Source organism: Phascolarctos cinereus, unplaced genomic scaffold (assembly GCF_003287225.1).
Source record: "Phascolarctos cinereus isolate Bilbo 61053 unplaced genomic scaffold, phaCin_HiC Scaffold_4;HRSCAF=312, whole genome shotgun sequence".
NCBI lineage: Eukaryota > Metazoa > Chordata > Mammalia > Diprotodontia > Phascolarctidae > Phascolarctos > Phascolarctos cinereus.
Genome location: NW_027555847.1, coordinates 129,983,485 through 130,007,030, shown reverse-complemented (window position 1 = coordinate 130,007,030; position 23,546 = coordinate 129,983,485). Strand labels below are relative to the sequence as shown.

Here is a 23,546-nt window from a genome sequence, read left to right as displayed (position 1 = left end):
TCTTCTACATCTAATTGAAAGCTACAAATCTCCTTTCCAGATACCAATGAAAGTAGACCAGTGTGAACAAACTTGTTTATTCCTTACTTGCTACTTTAAATTTAGATTTTAAAATTTTACTTACAAAATATACTAGCCAGTGATTCTTACCCTGCTTGATTATGTACGCAGCCTGGAAGGGACAGAGATCTAACTTATTGCTATTTTGTAAACAAGACTATAAAGTCAATCTAGAGTTTGCTATTGCAAACTGGCTAGGGTTTTGGAGCCACCCACTTAACAGAAATGAGTATTTACCAAGTAATTGTAACAAATGTTCTGAAAGAAAGAAAAATGTTTTTCTCTGGGAATATAATTATAAGAAATACAAGCCAGTATGGGTCCAGAGGCAGGAAGAACAAGTGAGGTGGACAGCCATTTTCCTTCCCCCAGAAAACTGAATACTTGGTTTTCCCTAGGAGGGAAATGAGTTACCAGGCAAAACCAGCACCTTGAAGGGAAAGCAAGGGAGTGTCTCCCTAGGTCCTCTTCCTCACAAGTGATGGTAGCCTTCTTCTTTGCCCACCAGTGCTACCTGGTGGTTGTGTGTAATAAACTGGATATGAAACTATACACTTAGCTTGAAAAAATGAATTTCACAAATACAAAATGCAGCAGTCTAAACAGTAGTCAGGATGAAAAAGAAGTCTGGAGGTCTTGGACTACAAACTTAATATGAGAAGTAGTAATACTGCAGTTTAAAAAACGAATGCAATCTTATGTGAGAGAGCATCAGAGACTATTCTTGCCGTTAACAGATACGATCAGCACAATTTCAATTTGTCTTCAAGTCCTAGGGTGCCACCTGTTATCTGGATGTAGGGACTGTGTTAGCCAGGCCATGTGAGCTCTACTTGAAGGAGGCATTTCCAGAATGCCTACTGGAGGCTAGACAAAGATCTTTCAAAACAGACAAGATAACAAGAAGATGAAGGACAGTAGAGTAGGGAAAAGAGGAGAAGAAAATGAAGCCAAGAGGCTTCTCCTCACTCACTGACGTCAAAAAGAGGTTTCCCTTCAGGTATTTCTGACTCATGCTGGGATTAACCCAGCAGGAGTGGCAGTGATGTCAGCACATGGAGATAGGGGGAGATTTGTCCACTTGTTCCCAAATGAGAAACTCATGTATCCAAGGCACTGAAAGTAAACAATACCCCCCCCCAAAGAAACCTCTGGCTCCTTTGCCAGGAAGTCTTTGAACCCAATGGAAAGGGATATGCCACTTGCTGGGCACATGAACTCCAGCAACTTCCCATGAAGGAAGTGACATGTTTCTTTGCTATGTTGAAGATGGGATGGGGAAGAAGAGGAGAGGTAGATTTGCAGTTTTGAAACTCTAGGGACTCTGGAGTTGGTGTTTTCGGGGTAAAAGATATAATGAGAGCTTGCTGTAGCATGTTAACCCTTTGTTGTTTACCTTGCCTTTTGTTTTTAAAATCATCTTTTACTTTACTTTTATGTCATGTATTTCATTTGGTGTTAATTGTGGTGGAAGGTCAACAGAAATTCTTCTGTGTCAGGCACTGTGATAAACACTGTGAATCCAGAGGCAAAAGTGAAGCAGTCCCAGTTTTGATTGAGTTTCTAAGCTAATGAGGAAGAGACTATGTACCTGGGTAGATGTTACCCTGCAGTATAGGCCTAGGGGGTCCGAGTGAGAGGAGGGGAAAGGGGGGATTCCAAGGACAATCCAGAGACACATATTCAGTCCCTGAGACAGTCCAGAGCTCTAGATGGGCTGAGGGAACAATGAGACTAGATGTGTGATAGAGAAGGGCCTTCAGTTGGTTGGAGACACATTTTGAGAGAGAGGACATGAAGAAAGGGAGGTCAGGAGAACTGAATATAAACTTTTTAATGGCTGTGAGCTCCAGGCTTGGGGAGGCCCTGTGACCTGTGCCAAGTATGTCACCTAACACTGACTCGGCACAGGGGACATGGCAGTCCTGAAGAAAAAACTAATGCAGCCTTGGAGGAAGCAAGGTTACATTGGTATTTATGTAATACATACAAAGTAGATACAGTGTAACCTTAGGGAAGGCAGGCCCTCTGAGAAATGGACCTGAAAGGTTTCCTGCTGGGGGTTGAGCTTAATCTTGAAGAAAACTAGGATTTCCAGGAGGTGGAAATGAGAGAGATCGTTCCAGACCGAGGGACAGCCAAAGCAAAGATACGGAGACAGGAGATGGGAGCACTGGGTGTGAGGATCAACAAGTAGGCCTGGGTGGCTAGATTGTAGAATGAGTGAGTAATATGTAAAAGAGACTAGGGAGTTAGAAAGTGGCCAGGTTTTAAAGAATTTGTTTGATCTGAGTGCTAATAAGGAACCAGTAGAATTTACTGAGTAGGGAGTGGGAGTACCATACCATGTGTTGGATGGATTGAAGTGGGGAGAGGTTTAAGGAAGAGAGAACAATGAGGAGATTATTGCAATAGCCGGTTGAAAAGTCATGAGGACACACTCATGAAAGATATAGAGACAGAAATGACAAGGTTTGTCAACTGAATGAATGTCAGTGACAGGGAGGAGTAAAGGATGATCACAAGTTTGTAAGGCTTGAGACTGAAAGGAAGGTGATGTACTCAACATAAAAAGGGAAGGTGAAGAGTTCAGTTTTGGATGGGTTAAGTTTGAGGGCCATCCAATTACTGATGTCCAAAAGGCAACTGGTGATGCAGGACTGGAACCAAGGCAGAAAGCTGTCCTAGGGGAGAGGCAGCAGGTGCTCAGCAGGTCAGGCTCAACCATCACAGTGGAGACAGCTCAACACACATGGCCCAAGATTCTTAGGAACAGTGCCCCTTGACCACTTTTCCTGCTTCTAGCAGCTCAGCTTCCACCACCAAAGGGGCAACCCTTGTGGAGACAGAACATCTCGACCACTGCTGAGATGCAACAGCCTCTAAAGACCCAAAAAAGAAAGTTCTTGTCACCAAAGTCCACAGCACTAGCAAATGGTTCAGTTTCAGTCATAGATATGGTTTTAACAGAAAGGACATCAAAGGATAATGCATTACTACCTGCTTCACTTCTGTACTCCAAGGACACCTGCACCCTTCTATTTGATTTAAACCTGAAACCTCATTTAAAGAAAAGATTATACCCCAGAACTTATTACAGGCACTTAATAAAGGCTTTTCAATCATTCAAATAGTTGAAGGACAGTCATAGGGAGGAGAGATTGGACTTGTTCTGCTTGCCTCTGGATGGTTGACCTAGAAGCCAAGATCAGAATTTACAGAGGCAGGTTTTGACTCAGCATAAGAAAGAATTTCCCACACAGTCTGAGCTTTCCAAAAGTGGGTTGCCTTAAGGGGATGGAGGTGGGACTAATTAGTTTCTTGTTTCTGTAGGTGTTGGGAAGGTGAATGACTACTTCCTTGGGATGTTATAAATGGGATTCATGGGCCAGGTACTGGTTGCGTCACTGTAAATGGCTTATGTAGTCCCTTTCAACTTGAAATATTGTTCCAGGATTTTGGGAAATAACTATAGTACAAAAGAGATCATGTCCTATACTGACTTTGCATATGTTTTGTAATTCATTTATCTGTGTACATAGTATTCTCCACTTCCCTGAAAGAGAATGCAAGCTTCTCAGAGGCAGAGATAGTTTTGTTTCCTGTTTTCATTTCCCCAGCATCCCGCCTAGTACAAAGTGGGTGCTAGATAAGTGCTTGTGGTATGAATACAGACTTATTTTTAAGGTATGAACAGGAAAGGATCACCTGTGAAACCATGAGGAAGTTAGAGGCAATAAGGTGGTGTAGTGGATAGAATACTGGGCCTGGAGTCAGAAAGATGTGAGTTTAAATCCAGCCTCAGATAAATCCTAGATGTGTGACCCTGGCAAGTCATATAACCTCTATTTGCCTCAGTTTCCTCATCTGTAAAATGGGGATAATAACAGCACCTACCTCCCAGGGCTGTTGTGAGTCTCAAATGAGATACTAAAGTGCTTAGCACAGGAGCTATATAAATGCCAGCTATTATTACTGTAAGTTTCTTATTCTTGCTTAGTAAGAGATGTATGAGGGCAGATGGGTAGGCCAGATTCAATGTGAATTCATCAAATATTTATTAAGCAATGTACCACACAACATGCTGGAAATAAAAAGGTCTAGGTAAATCTTGATGTGGCCCATACTCTGTACTCATTCTCTCAAACCTCACTCAGACTAGCCAGTTGGGTCTCTATATCTCCTCTCAGGTTTTAGGAGGCAACGCTGAGGGGCTGGAAGTGACTTTCTAGTATTATTGTCATGCTCCTAAGTAGGGTGTTCAGGAAAAATTGGCACCTCTGGTGTGAGGGCTTACCAAGCCCACTTCAGGGCTGCTCAACCATGTTTAGTGTCTACCTGTCACCCAACTTTCACTTGTAGCTCCAAGATGATGCCAAATGCAGAGTACTACACTCCAGTAAAACTCTCTTGGCAGATGGGCTAAACCAGATTGAGAGTAACCAACAGGCCTCAAACCCATTGGTGGATTAGGGGGATATCTACCCCAAGCATGCACAAGTCAAGATATCACCTGTGATGTCATTAATCCTCTTCCAAAATGAAGGGCAAACACTACTTCATTGATTGTTGGCTTAATCAGCTTATAGAAATAGATGTTTACTGAGATTGTATAAGAACAGTTTGTATAAACACCCCATCTCACCCCAAACCAGGGGTATACTTCCACACAGTAAATTCAGAGTTCAGAGGAAAGTGGACTTAACCTTAGAAAACACATTGGCAATGAGTTAACTCATCTCTTGAGGGCTAGAACACCTTTTCTCCCATTTGTGGAGTCTTCAGTAAGGTCCTCTGAAGGAGGATGCAGTTTTCTGCTGGGCTCCTTAAAAAGTCATGAAGCTTTTTTTTCCCAGAGAATCTAGTTTGTCCTCAACTCCTGAGGAAGATACTAACAGCAACTGCTATTCCAGGAACACTAGCAGGAGACCAGAGAACTTCATATCCTCCAACCTTTTGAAGATGGAAAGAGACAGAGAGAGATGGAAAAAGACAGAGGCTTTGCCCAGACAAGCAATTCCCTCTTAGGGACTTAGCTGGAACTCCTTGTACCCCTGAGCTGGCCTGTTACTCAAATGCTGAAATCCTAACTGGCTTGCTATTTTATACAGACTCACCTTGAAAGGCAATTTAACTAATCCCAAATATTTCCTCAGTCAATGACTTTCACTCCTTCCAAATCGCTTAAGTACTTTGTGTACAGACTCAAACATTTACCACCCCACTCCCTTATGATGGTCAAGTTAACTAGGCTCTGAGAATTCATAAAGTCTCGTTATACAGAAGAAAAAGCCAAAGTCCTAAGGATTTTCCCTAGCCTGATTACTGGGAATAGAAAGGGCCCTTTCTTTCTAAAAGAGCTGTCCCTTAAGCCTTTAGACTTCTAGTTGAAAGCCAGCTGTGCCAAATCTTTTTTTAAGCGGTGCATCTTAGCACCACTAGGCTCCAGCTGAAGCCAAAAGCTGAAATCTATCAGTAAGTAAGCATATATCAAGAATCTATTAAGAGCCTATATAAACCATAAACTCAGTTTGTTAGAAGCCACAAGATAATCAGAGAAAGTCAAGTGGTAGGAATTTGTATCAGCAGAGACTATATACCATGTCCAGAAATGCACCAAAGTCTATACACTTGGCAGAGGCTGAATGCCATCAGGATGCCAGTTGAGAAGAGGCCCTGTAGGAACAATGCTATAAAAGTACCAGAGAACATCATTATTAGTTCAAAACTGTAAATTTATCCTGTGTGTCCACTGGCCTACTTGTCTACTTTTCCCAATCATCATGTATATATTTGTGAGTGTGTGCATCCATTTATGAGGGAAATGTTTTATTACTACTTTTCTTTCCATGTAACTTCATTAAATAACTTTGATTTGAACTAGTTGTATGGCTGATAAGTAAACACATAAGTGAGAGTGTGTGAGCTATGATTTCTGCATCTGATTGAGAGCAGCTACAGACCTACAGAGTACCCTTGGATATGGGATACCAAGTTTGGAAGGCCCTACTTAAGAGCTGAGAGGTGCTGCCAGGTGATATGTAAAGAAAGAAAATGAAACAGTTTCTGACCTTAAGAAGCTCACAATCTACTTGAGAAGAAGCTATTGTTATTCAGTTGTGGAGGTCTCTTTGTGACCCAATTTGTGGTGTTCTTGGCAAACATACTGCAGTGGTTTGCCATTTCCTTCTTCAGCTCATTTTACAGATAAGGAAACTGAGGCAGACAGGGTTAACACAGCTAGTAAGTGTCTGAGGCCAGATGTGAACTCAGCACAATGAGTCTTCCTGACTCCAGGCCCAGTACTCTATCCACTATGCCACCTAGCTGCCCCAGGGGAGGGGGCTTTGTGTCCACAAACAAGATTAATATAAAGTAGAATAGCATAAGAGCAAAGGAATAACTTCAGTTGAACTAATCTAAGAAAATTTGGGGTGGTACAGAAGAGGGGACATCTTAGCTGAAGAATAGATTTTTGGCAGACTGAGAAGGTTAAAATATATTCCAGTTACAGAGAAACAGCCAACACTTAGCCACAGATGAAAGATAGACTGAAACTGTATTATGGACAACGGTTTGTATTTCATTGTATAGGCAACAGGGAGCCACAGATGTAAAAAATTACCTCTAAGGTCCTTTCCAGCTCTGAAGGTCTATCACTTCCTAATTAGGGGATCAGAGGAAGGATTCTTGGAGGAGACTGCATTTTAGCTGGGTCTTGAAAGCCGGGATGAGAAAAGTATTTCTAAGGTCTCTTCTACTCTTTTGAAATAGACTTCTCAGTAAATGTGTTATACATCTTAAGTTGCTTCTTAATAAATGCTGAACGATGTGACCTTTTCAATCATATATTTGGAGTGTCCCCAACTTAGTGTTCTAATGTAGTGAAAATAAAGAGACCCAAGAAAAGCGCTGGGGCCCCCACAGGTAAGGCAGGAGATGACCTTGGGAGTTGGAGGATCTGAATTCGAAAGTGACTCTGTATCTTATAGCCTGAGTGACCTTGGACAAGGGCCTTGACCTCTCTGCGCCTGGGGGGGCCTCCACCGTCCAATGGAAGGGATGCCTTCCAAGGTCCCTGGCAGCTTCTAGGGCTACGAGCCTACAGTTCGTGGGTCCTCAGGGCGGGTGCGGACGAGGGGGGAGCCAATGCCCGAGCCTCGCAGGAAACGCGGCCTGGCTGGGCCTAGGCCAGGACGGGGGCTCTCGAAGGCTCCCCGGCTTGCTCTGGACTCCAGAGGAGGAAAGCTCACTACACACGGGAGGGAGGGCCTCGAGTTAGGCCCGGGGAGGAAGGCCGCTCGAGGTTCGCCCACTAAATTCCTCCCCCGCCCTAGCCCCGGGTCCTTCGTTCTCGCCCTTCCCCCACACTGTAGCCCGCCCCTCCCCCATTCTGTCCTGGCCCCTGCTGTCACTTAGGGACCGTCTACAATTCTGCTTCCGTCTGTCCTGCAGGAGCCGGAGTTTTGTACCGAACCCTCTCATTGGTTGAATCTGAGGTAAGTTCCGCCTATTCCTCCAAAGTGACCAATCCAGAACGGTTTCAGAGGTCTCTGAGCTTGTGGGGGTCATCCGGATACTGAGATGCTCGGGTTAATCTGTAGGCCTCAGCGGACTTTTCCCCAAGGTCCTTGGTTCTGTCTGACTAGGGGACCTCGGGGACTGGCAGCCTTGAGGTCCCTCTCCGAGCATCTGAAGAGCCTTTGGGATTTCCTTCGCCCCATTTTTGGTATTCCTTCTACGCATATCTTCAGATGAACGAACTCATTCCGAAAGGTAGTTTGTAGATGGTCCCTAATATTAGGGACGCGGCTCCTTTAAGTGTACAGGTAGCTAAGTCCCTGCCTGTGGAAGAAATCGCTCCTCGGGGGTCCCTACGCCCGAAGTTCGTACCCCGTCGCGTTCCCTGGGGAGGCGAACCGGTCTAGCCAGTGCGGCCGGTGGGACTTCGAAGGCACGGGCGAGAAGGGGAGGGGGAAGGGGAGTCGCGGGAGCGGCGGGGGTGGTGGCGGCGGCGGCGCGCGGGCGCAGGCGGGCGGCGGGGCAGCCCGCGGCTCCCTCCCCCCTCCCCCCGCCCCGCCCCGCGCCGCGCCGCGCCGGGGTCCTGCCGTCTTGGGTCCGGCTGCGCGCGGAGCGGGCTCCGGAGGGAAAGTCCCGAGACAAAGGGAAGCGCCGCCGTAGCCAGCGACCATCCGGGCACCTTCTGCCTCGATCCGGGACACTTGCCGGGGGCCGCGGCCGCGCTGAGGTGAGGCGATCCCCTCTGGGCCGGGTCGGGCCGAGCTGGGCCCGGCGGCGGCGGCGGCAACAGCAGCAGCAGCGCCGTTTCTCTCCTCCCTCTTCCTCCTCCCTCCTGGCGAGGCCCGGCGAGGCCCCGCTCCCTCCTCTTCTCCGTCCCCGCTTGAGGCTGCGGCCATCGGGGCGGGACCTGGCCTGGGAAATGGAGCGGGGCTGACCGGGCTTCTGGACCCAAGAGCCCGGCTGGGAGCTGGGACGCTTCTCTCTCCGGGGACTGGGCCGGGCCACCTCGGCGAGTCTGTCCGCCCCTGAGGAGGCATGGGTGGGGGGTGGGGGTGCAGTCCGGCCATTGTCCATTCATTCCTCCTGGGAATCGCCCAGGCCCCCGAAGGGCCCCTCTAAGTAGGTGGACAGGGAGGACGCATCTCCCACTCCATCCTCGGGGAGGAAGAGTCATCCTAGCTGAGGGATCCCCGACAGAAGGGGCCAGGAGCTTATCTTGTTCAAGACTCTTTTGCAGATAGGGAAACTGAGGCTCAGGGAGGTGAAAGGGACTGGCCCAAGGTCACACGTCCAGACTGAGTCACCTCTCCCTCTTTTGGCTGCCCGATTTTTTGCATTAAATCCTCCTAGCAGAGAGATGGAGAGACTTGGGAGAGGCATACCAGGTATTTAGGGGTTTTTGAGCTGGGAAAGGAGTAGGTAAAAATATCTCAGGGAACTGTCCTAGGGATGTGGCGGCTTTCTTAAAAACGGTATTAAAAGGATGCTCGAAACTACTACCAGAATTGTTCAACGATGTTTTCCAAGCACCCCTCCCCCACTCCATCTTTTCCCAACAATTTTGATTGATTAGACTTCTGGAGCGATGGAACACTTCAGCATATTACAGGGGTTTTGTGCACTGCGGAGGAACTTTTAGGCTCCCAGAATTGAGTTTTTCCCCAAATATGGATCCAATGTCCCGGTAGTAGCACTGCCACCAAAATAATATCCACGTGAAACTTTAGTGAGAGGCTAAGGATGGGTGTATTATAGTCCAAAATCCCATGTGATATTACTGATAAAACTTTAAAAATTATTTAGAGGTAGAGAAAAACTTAATTGGATTATTTAGCTTTTCAGTGATAGCAGTGGAATTCCGATTGCTTCCTCTTTTGCCCCACCTCCGGAAAGAAAAAGTAATAATCTATCAGGTCTTTGAAAGACAGACACAGCCAAAATGTGATTGGTTGGATTAAGAGACCATGGGACACTAATTTTTAAATTTTTTTTTAAGTATTCTAATCTCTGGGCTTAATTTTATTATTAACAACTCTTTGATTGTTATTGAGAGAAGTTAGCAAGAGGGAAAACTGGATTGCCATTTTATCTCTTTAAAGTGTTGGCTATAAACCTTACCCCCTACATACTCATGCTTTTTTGAGAGTGTGAACAGTTAATCTTCTCTACCTTTATCCTTGAATTGTCTTCACTTTTTAAAGAAAAACGCCCATTCCCTCTTACATTCTTGGCAGTGTTTCAGAGATACTCCTATCCCTTTAGGAAGAGTGAAAGGAAAGTCCAACTTTTTGGTGTTGTGAGGGGGAAGACAAAGTTGGTAAGAATACACATGTACAATAAGTCCACCAAAAAAAGACTTTTACAATTATTTCTTTGGTTCATGGGCACAGTTAGCATTCTCAAACATACAGAAAATTTTAAACAGCACATAGAAATAAGACTGTCGGTCCTTTTTTTGGTTTTAGTGGCTTAAGATCAAAACAAAACATTGCTAAGACCGAAAGTTTTCCTGAAGTACACTAATCCCAGATGATGGGGCACATTAAAAAAATTTTTTGTTTTTATTTTTCAGTATCACTGTTAATAGTGTTATGTGTTATGGGAATGATTAGAGCAAAGTTGCATATGAAATGAAATTAGAAATTCAGGTCATGATTTTAACTTTTTTTTTTTAATTTAAGCTTTTACTATACTTAAAAGGAATGGTGGCTTAAAAACATCTTAAATGTCTCATTAATAGGGAAAATGCTGTTAGGATCTGATGTGAAGAAGGACTTTTCTAGGATTTAACTGACTTTTGAATTCATTACAAATTTGTTGTGGTTTTATTACAAAAAATATATCACATACCATACATAGTCTTGAATGATTAGGAGATAGATACTTTAGAATGGTTTCGGTTTCTAGTTCTGAATTGTTAAACAGATGTGCCAGAACTTAGTTTCACTAAGTGATGGATCTGATAGTTACTGTTATGTACCTGAGGGTTATAGAAGGTGTAATGGGAATATGAAGCATTTTAAGTGTGATTCAGGCTATCATGTAAAGATCAAGTCATTATCAAAGGGAGTGTAAGGAAGAAACAAAATTGCAGGGTTTCAGTTTAGCTTGGTGTACTTTAAGGAGTGTTTTTACCTTGTCTCTGAAAACTTGATAAGGTTATTGCTGTTTCTTCATGACTTAATTTTTATGCTTTTAAACTACTAGGAACACTTGGGTAGTCCATTAAGTGCTTAGTTTCCAAAGTTAGACCAATTTTAAAGTGGGATCTGGTTTCTTAAAAGGTAATATCTAACTTTTCCCTGATTAAACAGAGAATCCTGGAATTGGAAGGGACTTCATACAGTTCTTACAGGTATACATCTAAGCCCTCTTTAGTAGCATTTCTAAGAATATCAGGAAGTACTTTGTCTAGTTTCCAGATATACTAAAGGGGAACAGGCAATTTAGGCTAAGACTAAGGGTTGGAATTGAGAGATTACTTTATCCAACAACCCCTTGCCTTCATTCAAGCTATAAATAATTTCAGGAAGAAAAGCCAGTATATAATTTGATTTTTTTTTTAATGTATAGGTAGTTAGGCTTGTATTATAGAACAGAAGTAAGTAGTTCTTGCCCAAGATACCTGTGGAATCAGAAGCAGGCGTAGCTCTTCCATTCTCCTATCTCTTATAAAATCATAGAATCTAGAGCAGGAAGGGACTTTAGAAATCATCTAATCCAATGCTCTCATTTTACAAATAGTGAAATTGATACCCAGACTGGTTGAGTGACTGGCTCAAAGTCCTTCAGGTAGTAAGCCACAAAGCCTGGACTTAGCTCAGATCCTTTGATTCCAAAAATCATTTGCATTTTTCCTTTTTTTCTTCATAGTTATACTTTATGCTTGCTTGTAAACATTGCTTATTCCTATTGATAGTACTCACAGCTATGAAGGTTTGACCTCTGCACTACTAGATAGAACAGTGGTCTAAGAACCAAAAGATCTGTTTTGATTTCAAGCTCTTGCTGGATGACCTTGAACATCACTTCAATCTTTCTATGTTTTGTTATCTTTGAACTGGTTGTGTGGGTCTGGTCTCGCTCCCCCCCCCATCCCCTAGGGATGTTAAAAGGATCAAATGAATCTTTCTGAGTTTATTAAGCACTCTGAGCTCTTGCAGCCGTTTACAGATTAAGGTGGTTCAGAATTATTATTAAAACAGAGATGCTGCTGAGTTTTAGGTTTTGTTTTGTTTTTAAGTGAGAACCCTCATTCATGGCCTTTCAGAAGTAAGTGGTAACTTCTTTGGTGTTACATTCAACTGTATATTGCCTTCATTAACTTACTTTGAATCCAGTTATGCAAGACTGAATGAATGACTTATATTTGTGAGGAGGGTGTTAGGGCAGGGCAGAAAAGGAATTGATCCATACATGGGAAAGAAATGTACTGGCTAAAATTCTAGAAGGGTACTGTTTTTTGCTTTGGGGATTTTTTTCTTAATAATAAACATTAAGCATGTAATATATATAAAGCACTATGTTAATCGTTAAGGAAGACCTAAAAATTACATGATTCTTGTCCTTAAGGAGTTCATAGTCTTTTTACATTTTTTTCCCCAGTTACCTGTACACAAAATAATTAACACTTTTTAATAAATGTTGAGTTCCAAATAATTTGATATAGACTATACTTGTGTAGTCATGCAAAACATTTCCATATTAGCCAAGTTGCAAAAGAAAACAAAGATAAAAAAAACAACAAAGTTTTAAAAAAATGCCTTAATCTGTATTCTGACTCTCATCAATTCTTTCTCTGGAGGTGGATAGCATTTTTCTCCATAAGCCCTTTGGAACTGTCTTGGATCATTGTGTTGACCAGAGTAGCCAAGTCTTTTACAGTTGATCATCATACAGTATTGTTTTTGTGTACAATGTTCCCCTGGTTCAGCTTACTTCACTTTGCATCAGTTCATGTAAGTCCTTCTAGGTTTTTCTGAAACCATCCTCTTCATCATTTCTTATAGTACAATAGTATTCCATCACAGTCATAGTACAACTTGTTCAGCCATTCCCCAATTGATGGGCATCCCTTCAATTTCCAATTCTTTGTCACCACAAAGAGCTATTATATTTTTGTACATATAGGTCTGGAGGAGTACTGTTGCTAAAAACATTAATTCTGTCCAAGCTTGATGTTTTATCATTTGGATGCATTTTTAATGAAGTGGGAGGGACTAAAAAGTTTAAGGATAAAGCTGTTAGTCTGTAGTAAACACACACAAGCAAATCCTTGAAATCTAGTTCTTTTGGTAGTTTGTTTGAAGATATTTAATTGGAGGGTGTTTTTTCTCTGGTTTTCCTGGGCTGATAAGATATATATGAGTACCTTTCTTGCCACATGATGCATTGTCTTAGACTGTTTTACTGTGTATTGGCTGGGAGAGAGTGGTGAAATTCAAGTAATCAGCATTGTTTAGCTCTTGTCAAGAGTGGATTGGAGGGGGTGGGGTGTCCATAATTGGGTAGAGAGAAGTATTTAAGCCACTACTAAGTGACTGTTTATAATATATGAGGTTTTCACTTTTCTTTACTGGGCCTTCCTTCTGTTGTTAGAGTTAGTGCCGAAAGCATCACTGTGAGTAATTTTCCCTGGATTCTAGTACCTATCTTAAAGATATGTTGTGCTTTATATGGGGCATTTCTTTTCACTGGAGCTGGGTGGGTTTTTTTTAACATTTCATGAGACTCAGAAGTGAATAAAGTAGATAGTTGTACTAATTTATGCTGCAGAATTGACATTGCTACCTTTTCTTTGAAGGAAACAATATATCCATACTGCTGAGGATATTCTCTTAGTAGTACATCTAATACATAATACTACAATCTAGGTTTTGTAGTCCTGCTTTTAAGTGAAATATTCCTTTGCCTTCATACTAGTACTTGGTATATATTTGGGTGTCCATCTGAGTAGCTCTTTTATATCCACGTGGACACTGACGCCCTCTGAGGTTTGTGGAGCTGGTAGTTAGCACTGTTTTATAGATGAGGAAAGTGGGGCTTGGGTTTAGTCACTTCTCTAATCCAATCCAATTCTCTCCCCATCCACATTTCACAGAATATCTGTGTGGATTTGACAAATACACAGAGTACACAGGCTGGTAGGAGCTTGAGTTTCATCTTTCCTTTGTTCTTTCCACTTTGTAAAGTGGCTAATGAGAAGAAAAAGATCTGCCAGATGGGGGAGAGAGAGCAAGGTGTCCAGATAATCTAGTTAATTGTATTTAGTGTCTATCTACCATCACAGTCCCCTTTTTCTTCTCTCTTGGATGTCTCTTTTTCTTTCTTTCTGAATAAGGGAACTTTAGGTTTCATCCACAATTAACAGCCTAAAGTTCTTTATTCTTTGAATGTGCCTTTTTTCACTCAGGACCTGTATTTGAATTCTGGGCCTCAGGACAGGATTCCCATACTCTTTTTGTTAGCTGTAAAATAAGCAGTTCTCTCTTCTGGACAAGAACTCCATAATGATATGGTTGGTATCTGGGCTGTATGACTGCCAAAGTAGTTGCTGCCTAGCTTCAGCAGCTTAGGAGCAAACACTGAAATCAGTGGTACAAGTTCCAAATTCATATGATGCCACAGGCCAACATCCATCCCTTTTATGCTTTAACCTTTCCAACATTACTCCTTTGCTGTTTTGCCCTTGTCATTATAGTGAGATTGTGCTACTGGTCAGCTTCAGTTTTGACGGTTTAAATAGAGTTGTATTTGTTAAATTCTTATTGTGTTGTAAGGCAATGCACTAGGCTCTGGGGTTAGAAGGACAAGATAAAAACAATCCTGCCTTCAAGGAGCTTATATTCCACTCATAAGGGGAGGATTGAGATTTGAGGAATATGGGTGAGGATTATAACAGTACTTTTGTGCTTTTGACCCTTTAAGAAGGCTAATGGGAGGGAGGGAGGGGGAGAGAGAGAGAGAGAGAGAGAGAGAGAGAGAGAGTGTGTGTGTGTGTATAAGTAACAGGGTAGAGTGAAAGATCTGGAAATAATACTTATAACTATGGGCCAAATCTTAATTCTTCTGTGAGGTCTTCTTTTGGCAGCTGCTTTAGTTTTGTCAATATAGGGAGCACTAATTTTCTCCTAGTGTAGTACAAACACCAAACACTGGGTGGAGTTATCTTGCCAGCATTACAATCCCTTGAGTATTAATTTGATTCCTTTAGTAATCTGTGCTTTCTTGAGGCAAAATGTAATGGATGAAAATTTTTAGGCTTCCCCTGACTCCCCCCAAAAAAGTGGTGGTAGGGAGAAGGGTGTAAAATTAAGTGCTGACGACTGTCTTGATCTAACACTGTCTCTTTCACATTTGTACTAGAGGGACTTTGAATATGTCTGGAATAGCCCTCAGCAGACTTGCACAGGAGCGGAAAGCTTGGAGAAAAGATCATCCTTTTGTAAGTACAATACAATTTCTTTGTAACATGCAAAGTGTAATTTAGCTTTTTCTTAATTGAACTTTAGCTAGGAACTGTTTATTCAGGTGTGTGACTATGTGCCAAACTGGTTGATCTAGTTAATAGGATTTGTTTCCAGAGCATTTGAAGTGAGATCTTTGGTTGATGCTTTCGTTTTTGTTTCTGTTTTTTAAACTTAGGGCTTTGTAGCAGTACCTACGAAAAATCCAGATGGCACAATGAATCTCATGAACTGGGAATGTGCCATTCCAGGGAAGAAAGGGGTAAGATTTCTCAGTAGCTTGCCTTTTCTACCTGCCTTACACTTCAGCAGGGGCTGCATATAGGTTGGAATTGACCTATGGAATGCAAAGTAAAGTCACAACTTTCTGATATAACCTTTTCCAAAACAAACTGGCTGTTTGTTTTCCCATTTGCTTATGCTTTCAAGGTACTGCTAGTGCTTTGGCTATCCATCCACTTAAACTTCTAGGTATTTACATGTAAGTAGGCCATTTTAGCTTCTGGTTAGAATATTGGCCCAGTAGGGTTGTTAAGTAATTTTAATTCCTTTACTAGGCTAGATCACTTTTGTTCCTGTGCTAGAGACAGCAACTTTAATCCTGGACAGCCTTCTTCAAAGCTTCTTTAGATGGCTCAGTATAACCCATTCTTGTGCTGGAAGAATAATACAAAATATGTGTTCACAGTGGGCTAAGATTGCCGTTGTCACATATAGAGAGAGTGTGTCTGCATATTGGTAACCATATCACTTTATATTTTCATGGCAGTGAGTAGAAGGAAACACCATGACACTCAACTGCTAACTTATTTTTTTCAACAGAATTTCCAGAGTAAGGCTTTGGTGGATAATTTGGAGAAGAGCCTTATACATGAATAAAATGATTGATCAGGACCTAGAAGGAAAGATTACAAGAACTATTTAGCATGAAAGAACTCTGGGGGAAATAACAGTATCTGAATTTTTGTTTAAGTGTATATGTATTTTAGAAACTGGGGTGTTTTTGTCTTTTAAATACCTCCTTAGCCTAAGATGAGGCAAAATAGATTTATGTAATTCCAAAAGAGACTTTTGCAGATTTTATGATCACAAATAGGAAATAGGAATCTCTTTGCTAGAAACTTTTGGAACTGAGACAAATGATGGTTTGTGTAGTTCAAGTGTTAGGCATGAAGTGATTTAATTCTCTGAATCCCATGAAAAGAATCATGGGTATCCTCATTGACTTCAAATACTTGGAGACATTACTTGTTTCAGTTAATCAGCAAACATTTATTAAATTCCTGTTTTGTGCTAGGCATCCATCTAGATGCTGGAGATAAAAATACAAAGCATGAAAGAATTCTTGCTGTCAGGGAACTTAAAGTAATTCTGTGGTGGTCAACATTTCAGACTCTTTTGAACTAAAGAATATGTACTAGATTACCAAAACCTTTTTCACCTAAATGGTCAGAGTAGCTACTTGAGCAGGTCTCTTTGCTCAGGCATATAATTTCAAGAAAGACAGTGTTGCATTCCAGCCAGTCCATTCAACCATTCTTTTCACCTCCCTTGCCCCCCCCCAAAAAAAACTATTTTGAATGGCCTACTTAGATTTGTCTTTACAAAAAGCAGCTTCTTACTCCTTTATTTTGTGAATAATCATAGGGAGATGTATAAAGTGTCTGGCCTTCCACAATTCAGCCATTGTCTGATACCCTGCTTCCAAGATAAGGCAGATGCATTTCACAGAGAGAAAGCTGGCAAAGTGTGGTATTTTATAAAGTAAAAATACAGTTGTGGTTGTAGTTTTTTGTACTAGAACCCTGAAATTCATCTGAATTGGAGCAGGGAATACAGCCTCTGGACTTTTTGGGTTTTTTGGTTTGTTTCGGTTTGGGGGGGGGGGTGTTGGTGAGGCAGTTGAGTTTAAGTGATTTGCCCAGAGTCACACAGTGAATGTTATGTGTCAGAGACTGGATTTGAACTCAGGTCGTCCTGACTCCAGGGCCAGCGCTTTATCTACTTCACCACCTAGCTGCCTCATGCAGCCTCTGTTTTGACACCCCAAAATCTCCTACTCACCTAAGATGAGCAACAAAGAAACTGTATCTAATTGAAATCGAGGGGGAAGCTTGGGTAGCAAAATGTAGCCACATATATTGTAAACTTTTATACTCCTTTACCCTTCTTTGCCAAAACACTATTCCTGGAATTTAGAACTATAAGGAACTATCAAAGACTTTTAGTCCAGGTTCTTTCTTTCATACCATTGCTTTCAGTGCTTTTCTGATAGATGAATGCAAAGCAGAGATCACCACATCCCATCATCTGCGAATCTTAATTGTGATTTTTTTTTCCCCCTAAAGTATAGGTCTGACCTTGTTGCCCTTTTCCTCAGTAAACTCCAGTAGCCTCCTGTTAACTTCCAGGATCAAATATAAAATCTTGGCATTTAAAGCTTTTTGCTACCAGGTCTGTTCCTCCCATTCCAGCCTTCTTTCATTCTGCTATATAATACAGCCATACTGTCATTTGAACACCACACTCCACATTTCCATGCCTAGAATGTACCCCCAACTTCTGATTCTTAGAATCCCTGAATTCCTTTAAGCTTTAGCTCAAACGCCACTTACTTTAGAAGGCCTTTTTTGATTCCCTTCAGCTGCTGATGTCATCTCCTCTAAAGTTACCTTCTATCTGCTCTGCGTTTATCTTGTGTGTGCTGATCTTTATATGTTGTCTTCCCTCATTGGAATGTAAGCTTCCAGGGTGGGGACTATGTTTTGTATCCTTGGCCCTTAGCACAGAGTAAGTGCTCTCAGTAAATGCCTGTTGATTAATTGACCAATTGAAATTGTTTGTGTATTTATTAGGTTATTTTGTTTAAAGTGACTATATGGATACTGGACAGATCTGGGGTGTATAGTAGACATCAGTAATCATCCTCCCTGTTTCTACTTATCATACAAAAGAGGCAAATGACATGCCTAACTTTGGTTTAATTCCCTGGCAGACACCATGGGAAGGAGGTTTATTTAAACTACGGATGCTTTTTAAGGATGATTATCCATCTTCACCACCAAAATGTAAGTACAGTAAAGTCTAAGGCAGGTCTTCGTAACAGTTTCTACTGCAGTACCCAAAGGCCTCCTGAGATCATGTGATTGCTGAAGCCCTTGTGCCTACCAAAGGAGAATTATTTAGCCATTAAGAGAAGCTGAATGTGTAATTGAGATGAATATGACTAACTTGAGATTCACTCTGATTACTAGCTCAAATGCCTCATAGCCACAGTTTGAACTGCAGAAGTTTATGTTCTGTGTGCACCAAGGCTGTTAGGTCTTGGCCTGGAGTTTGCAGAGCATTACCTGCTCAAAATAGCCCTTTTTGTGCCTGGGGATTTTATTGGCCAGGTTCAGAAATTCTTCTTAATTCATTGCACAAACCTCATTTGTATCTTCAGTTGTTCGTATCTTGGATAATGTACAGTCCTCTAAACAGAGGATAAGTTTGGGGAAAAGATGCAATGACATTTGAAATTCAGGATCCTTAAAAACCTTAGCATTCTGATATAAAATTCATGGCCAATTGTTTGCAGCAAAAATTGTTGATGTGAGTGAATCTTCAGAAATACTTTCCTGGAGATTTCCTGGGAAAAGTGGATGATTTTTATTCTAAATTGGTGATATATTCCCCACCAATTAAAAACCCAGAATATGGATTTTTCACTGAACAGATGGGCTTAGATGGCTTTAGATCAGGTTGGCCAAGTCCTATAGTGCCATTGACAGTTCCATACCTACCCATGTAATCATAGGATGTTTGAACTTAAAAAGGATGTTAGAGATGTAGAAACTGAGAGACAGTAAGTGATTATTTGCCCAAGGTTACACAATATAGTAAGTAGCAGATCTAGGAGTCGAACCAGATTGCAAAATCAGTGTTGCTTTAACTATACTATACTCCAGTCACCATGGTCTCTGGCTGCTTTGGAAAGGTGTGCTAGATCACAAAAACAGGGGTGGGAAAGAGTTCATCTTGGTTCCACTAATCCCCTTAATAAAAGGGAACAGATGAATGGGATTGCTAGTCTGTGCTATCTCCTTTCCCAGAATTTCTGGACTTCTTTGTAGCTTTGTTCTTCAAATTAGAAAGGAAGTTTTTTTTTCTTTTTTCCCTCTTTCCAGACCACGATCATAGTTTGTAATTTTGTCTAAAAAGCTATTAGCATTTTCTTCATAGTTTAGCAAGGTCTCTGGGGATTTACTGTTATATTAGTTAGTATATTAGGGATTTGTTGGGGAAGGGGGGCCTACTAAATGTAAAATAGACTCAAGATGTGGTAACTACTGGTAGGCCTCAGAAGTACCTATTTCTTAGAAAATGCATTGAAACTCTACATTTTAATTCAGCTTGCTTTCTTTCCCACTATTTTCTAGGTAAATTTGAACCACCGTTATTTCACCCAAATGTGTATCCTTCAGGCACAGTGTGTCTGTCCATCTTAGAGGAAGATAAGGATTGGAGGCCAGCAATCACAATTAAACAGGTAGGGAAATCTTCCCAGCTGGAGAGTTGGCAAAAAGACTTTTTGTAATCTTGAATAAACCAAGACATTGAAGCTACTTTTGCAGAACTAGAAGTTTTTACTTTTTAAAAAAAATGTTTTTGAAAAGTCTTAACTCAACTTTTCTTGTCTCCTGTATAGATCTTGTTAGGAATACAGGAACTTCTAAATGAACCAAATATTCAAGACCCAGCTCAAGCAGAGGCTTACACAATTTACTGGTTGGTAGTTCATTCTGTTGTTTTTATTGTATATCATTTGTTTCTTTAGACTTGTGTGCTTTTGATGAAAAGCCTGTTCCTTAAAAAAAAAAAGTGCCTTGTATGGCAGTCTTGACTGTAGAGAGCTAACTAAACGTTAATGTGATGTGCTTCATATGAGAATAAGCTATTTGAACGATTGACTAAAACTACACATTTATTGCGGAAGAAGGTTCCCTTTGGAATTTTGCTTTGAGCTACTGTAGAAACCTGAGAATAGGTGGGGTGAATCAATCAGTTTGTTTGATGGTGAGCAATAGTAATACCAACTCTTTTGCCACCTGTAGCCTTCCTTAAATTTAGAGGGAAAGGGACTCTGTTGCTTAGCATATTGACTTACGTACACACCTACTTTGTCATGTAGAAGAGCTAGTGATGTGCATAAAGGACCTTGCTGAGGAACAGAATAGCTATATTTGTGTGACAAGAGTGTGACACAAAAAAGTGTCATCTTTTTGTGGACGTAGAAAAAAACCTGAGGGTCTTGGGCATTATCATTTTGATGATGGCTGTGCAACTTTAGTTCCTCACTCACTTTTACCTTTTAACTTGCCAATTAACTTTAGTCATCATCTGCTTTGACTATGTTATGTCAGCATTTAATTACAGCAGGGTCCATTTCTACATAATTTTCCACCATCTTTGGTTGTGGAGGACTGGTATGATTTACACAGAATCCCAAATCAGATGTTAAACTTATTTTATCAAGCAGAGTGAAAGGAAAAGCACACTTTGTGCAGAGAAGTGATCTGCCCAATCTGTGCCTGGGCCAAGGGTCTCGGGATCTTTCCACTCTGCTTCTGGAATTGCAGAGGTATTGAATCTTCAGTTGCTCTTTGAAGAGGGCAGGTTATAAGATTTTTCTTAGCTCTCGGCTTTCCATGCCTGTTGAGTTTGAACATCTGTCTTACCTTTTTTCCTTCACACAAGGCCATGTGTAGAAGTTACCTGGGTTTGGGAAGCAGCTAAGACGGGAGGAAGGGAGCAAGGAATGTAAGAAAAGCAGACAATTGTTTCAACCTTGGCGTGAGTGAAATAGTAAATTGCCTCATCCCTTAAATATCCTCCTTGGGAGGAGGCAAGGATGGGTGCATTTTCTGTGGCTAAAATTAGATAAAAGATGTGCAAGTACTCATTATAGTATAAAGCCTTATTTATCCAGATGGAAATGGGGTTGTCACTGATGAGTAATGTGACATATTAGCCACCTCTCATTGGGAGACAAAATGACTTTTCTGTGCCTGTGGTCTAACTCTTAGAGCAGTGAGGGAGAGCAGATAAAGTTTGTTTAGAATGCACTTTTTGAAGGAAAAGAGGGAATTTGAAAGTTGAGGTTGATAACCTGGAGTCACATGCAGATATTAACATAAAAATTCTTGAGTAATGTAATTCTTCACATGACTAAGTGAAGAAAGAAAAGTAAATCTCGTTTTTAAAATGGGTAATCGTTCATATTTGGGAACCAGGTACAAGTATACACATCAAGCAAATACATTATGACATTTTGGAGGCGTAGAAATGACTGGAGAATGAGGTTGCTTATGTAATTTTGCAAGAATACTCACCATAAGATTACTTTTAAAAATAAGTTCCCTTTTTGTATTTACTCAATTTGTAGAATTTAGAGAGGTAATCTATTTAAGGTAGTATTTCAATAGAGTTATGGCTCTATTCTAGGGGGAGGCTATAAATACTGAAGTAGAGCCAGATGAACACATGACCTTTTATACGCATGGAACAGGTGAGCTGGGGTAGAATTAGTGCTGGCACATCACAAAATGGTGTTCATTCAACTTGGCGAGGGTGTATCTTCTTATAGAAAATCAACCTTCTTGAGAACACAAACATGTTACTTTTATTTGGAAGCTAAACTTAAGCTTTGGCTCTTAGATTTTATTTTAAAGTTGTTAACTTAGAAAACTTGGCCCTTTCATTACCGTTTCATGAAAAGCTAAACTAATCTGTGATTGGTTCTAGGTCATGGGCATAACCCAGATGCTCTTGGCTCTCTTGAAACAGGCCCTTTGAAGGGCCAGTAGAGCAGCCTGCCACGTCTCTAGGAAAAGAGGGTCCAAAAGTCAATGTGGACAAGTCAGCACTTCAAGGGGCATTTTTGTGTCTTTTGGGTTGGCAGGAAATTTGGGCTTTGGGGTAAGGTCTTGTGCAAAAGAATAAAGACCCTAGTTAAGGATTGGAAACCAATTGTTAAAAAAAATAGCATTTGGCATTAAAAAAAATTCTTAGGTGATACAGCATCCTTAGGAAGATATTTTGGTTTTGATTTCACAGGATTTTTTAAATTATATAGCTCAGTAGGAAAGTTGGATAGTAATTCATATTTCCTCCCTCTAATCTAGGAGGTAAAAGTTAGACTGGTATATGACTCCTGTATCTTAAGTGATCAGGGGACTTAGTGCTGGGCAAAATTCTAAGAAAGCCACCAGTTTCTTTGCTCAGGTCCCTTCTGCCAGGAAATTACTGAGGGGAGAGATACATTGTGTGTATGTATACGTACTGAACTAGCCAAAATTGTTGGCACAGTGTATTTCTGCCAGGTAATAGTGATGCAAGCTTCTTAATGTCTGTTATTTAGTGGTGAGTTCAGGAGAGAAATTCTATAAATATTACCTTCCTCAGTCAGTTCCCAAGATGTTTTCTGTTTCTTGCAGCAATCTCCTCCTCATCCAAATATAAAATTGCCCACCCTTACTATATTACCAAACTTCTAAAGCAGTTAGGACCACAGGATTATAAGTTCAGAACTGGAAGAACCTTTTTAGAGGTCCTTTAGTCCAGTCCCTTCCTTTGACAGATAAAGAAATTGAGGCTTAGAGAAATGAAATGAGTTGTCCAAAGTTACACAGGAAGTAGGTGTCAGAGGTGGGATTCAAATTCAGGTCCTGTGATTCCAGGGTCAGCCCTCTTTTCCGCTATGGCCTATCGATTATTTTCATTTATGACTACGGTCCAAGATTTTCCGTCTGTTTGTGGTTGTGTGAGTGCTGACCGCTTTTCCCTTTTGAAAATTAGAAGTATCTGCCTCTCCCACTCTAACATCCTAAAGGACAGGTAAATATAACTTCAAGGACTTAAGCCAGGGGTGGAGAACCTGCAGCCTGGAGGCCACAAGACACCTTCTAGGTCCTTGGATGTGGCCTTTTGATTGAGTCCAAATTTTACAGAAGAAATCCTTTTATTAAAGGGATTTGTTCTGTGAAGTTTAGATTCAGTCAAAGGGCCACACTTGAGGACCTACAGGGCTACATGTGGCCTCGAGGCCACAGGTTCCCCACCCCTTGGTTAGGCTTTGACCGTGAAAAAAAGAGTTACAAAGGAATACGTAAGAAACAAAAGAAATCAAAAGCTATTTGTGGCTTGTTTAAAGAATTAGAAATTAAAATTAAAGGAGCTATCTAAAATGTGAATATTTCAAGACTGAAACTTAACAATGTCAACCAGAATTTTGCTCATGCTTTCCAGTTGTATACCACTCTCCTGACTCTATAATTAATGGTTTTAATTTTTCCTGTCTCTAAGCCAGTCAGTGTATACTATCCTAGATGGTTGTCTTTTGTAATGGAAACCAAGAGATTTGAATGCATGAAAACTTGAGTGTGTGATAATTAAAAGGGGTATATGATTTTGTTAGTGTAGGAAGTGCTGTCACATGCTGACAATCAATGCCTTCTC

General features: G+C 41.2%; 1 protein-coding gene across 4 annotated transcripts in view; it reads left to right on the top strand.

Moving 5' to 3' along the window:
- The first annotated feature begins 7,672 nt into the window (after nt 1–7,672).
- The window catches only part of UBE2I (ubiquitin conjugating enzyme E2 I), a 30,286-nt gene continuing 14,412 nt past the window's right edge, over nt 7,673–23,546 (top strand). For 2 of the 4 annotated variants that reach the window (XM_078152591.1, XM_021006702.2), the window contains exons 1-6: nt 8,225–8,308; nt 14,947–15,025; nt 15,226–15,309; nt 18,043–18,115; nt 19,469–19,578; nt 19,738–19,817. In XM_078152591.1, coding sequence (XP_078008717.1) covers nt 14,960–15,025; nt 15,226–15,309; nt 18,043–18,115; nt 19,469–19,578; nt 19,738–19,817 — 413 coding nt within the window. In that variant the 5' untranslated portion in view covers nt 8,225–8,308; nt 14,947–14,959. Of the gene's footprint in view, nt 7,837–8,224; nt 8,309–14,946; nt 15,026–15,225; nt 15,310–18,042; nt 18,116–19,468; nt 19,579–19,737; nt 19,818–21,533; nt 22,557–23,546 lie in introns of those variants that run through there. The other 2 variants (XM_021006701.2, XM_021006699.2) reach the window with 2 other exon arrangements.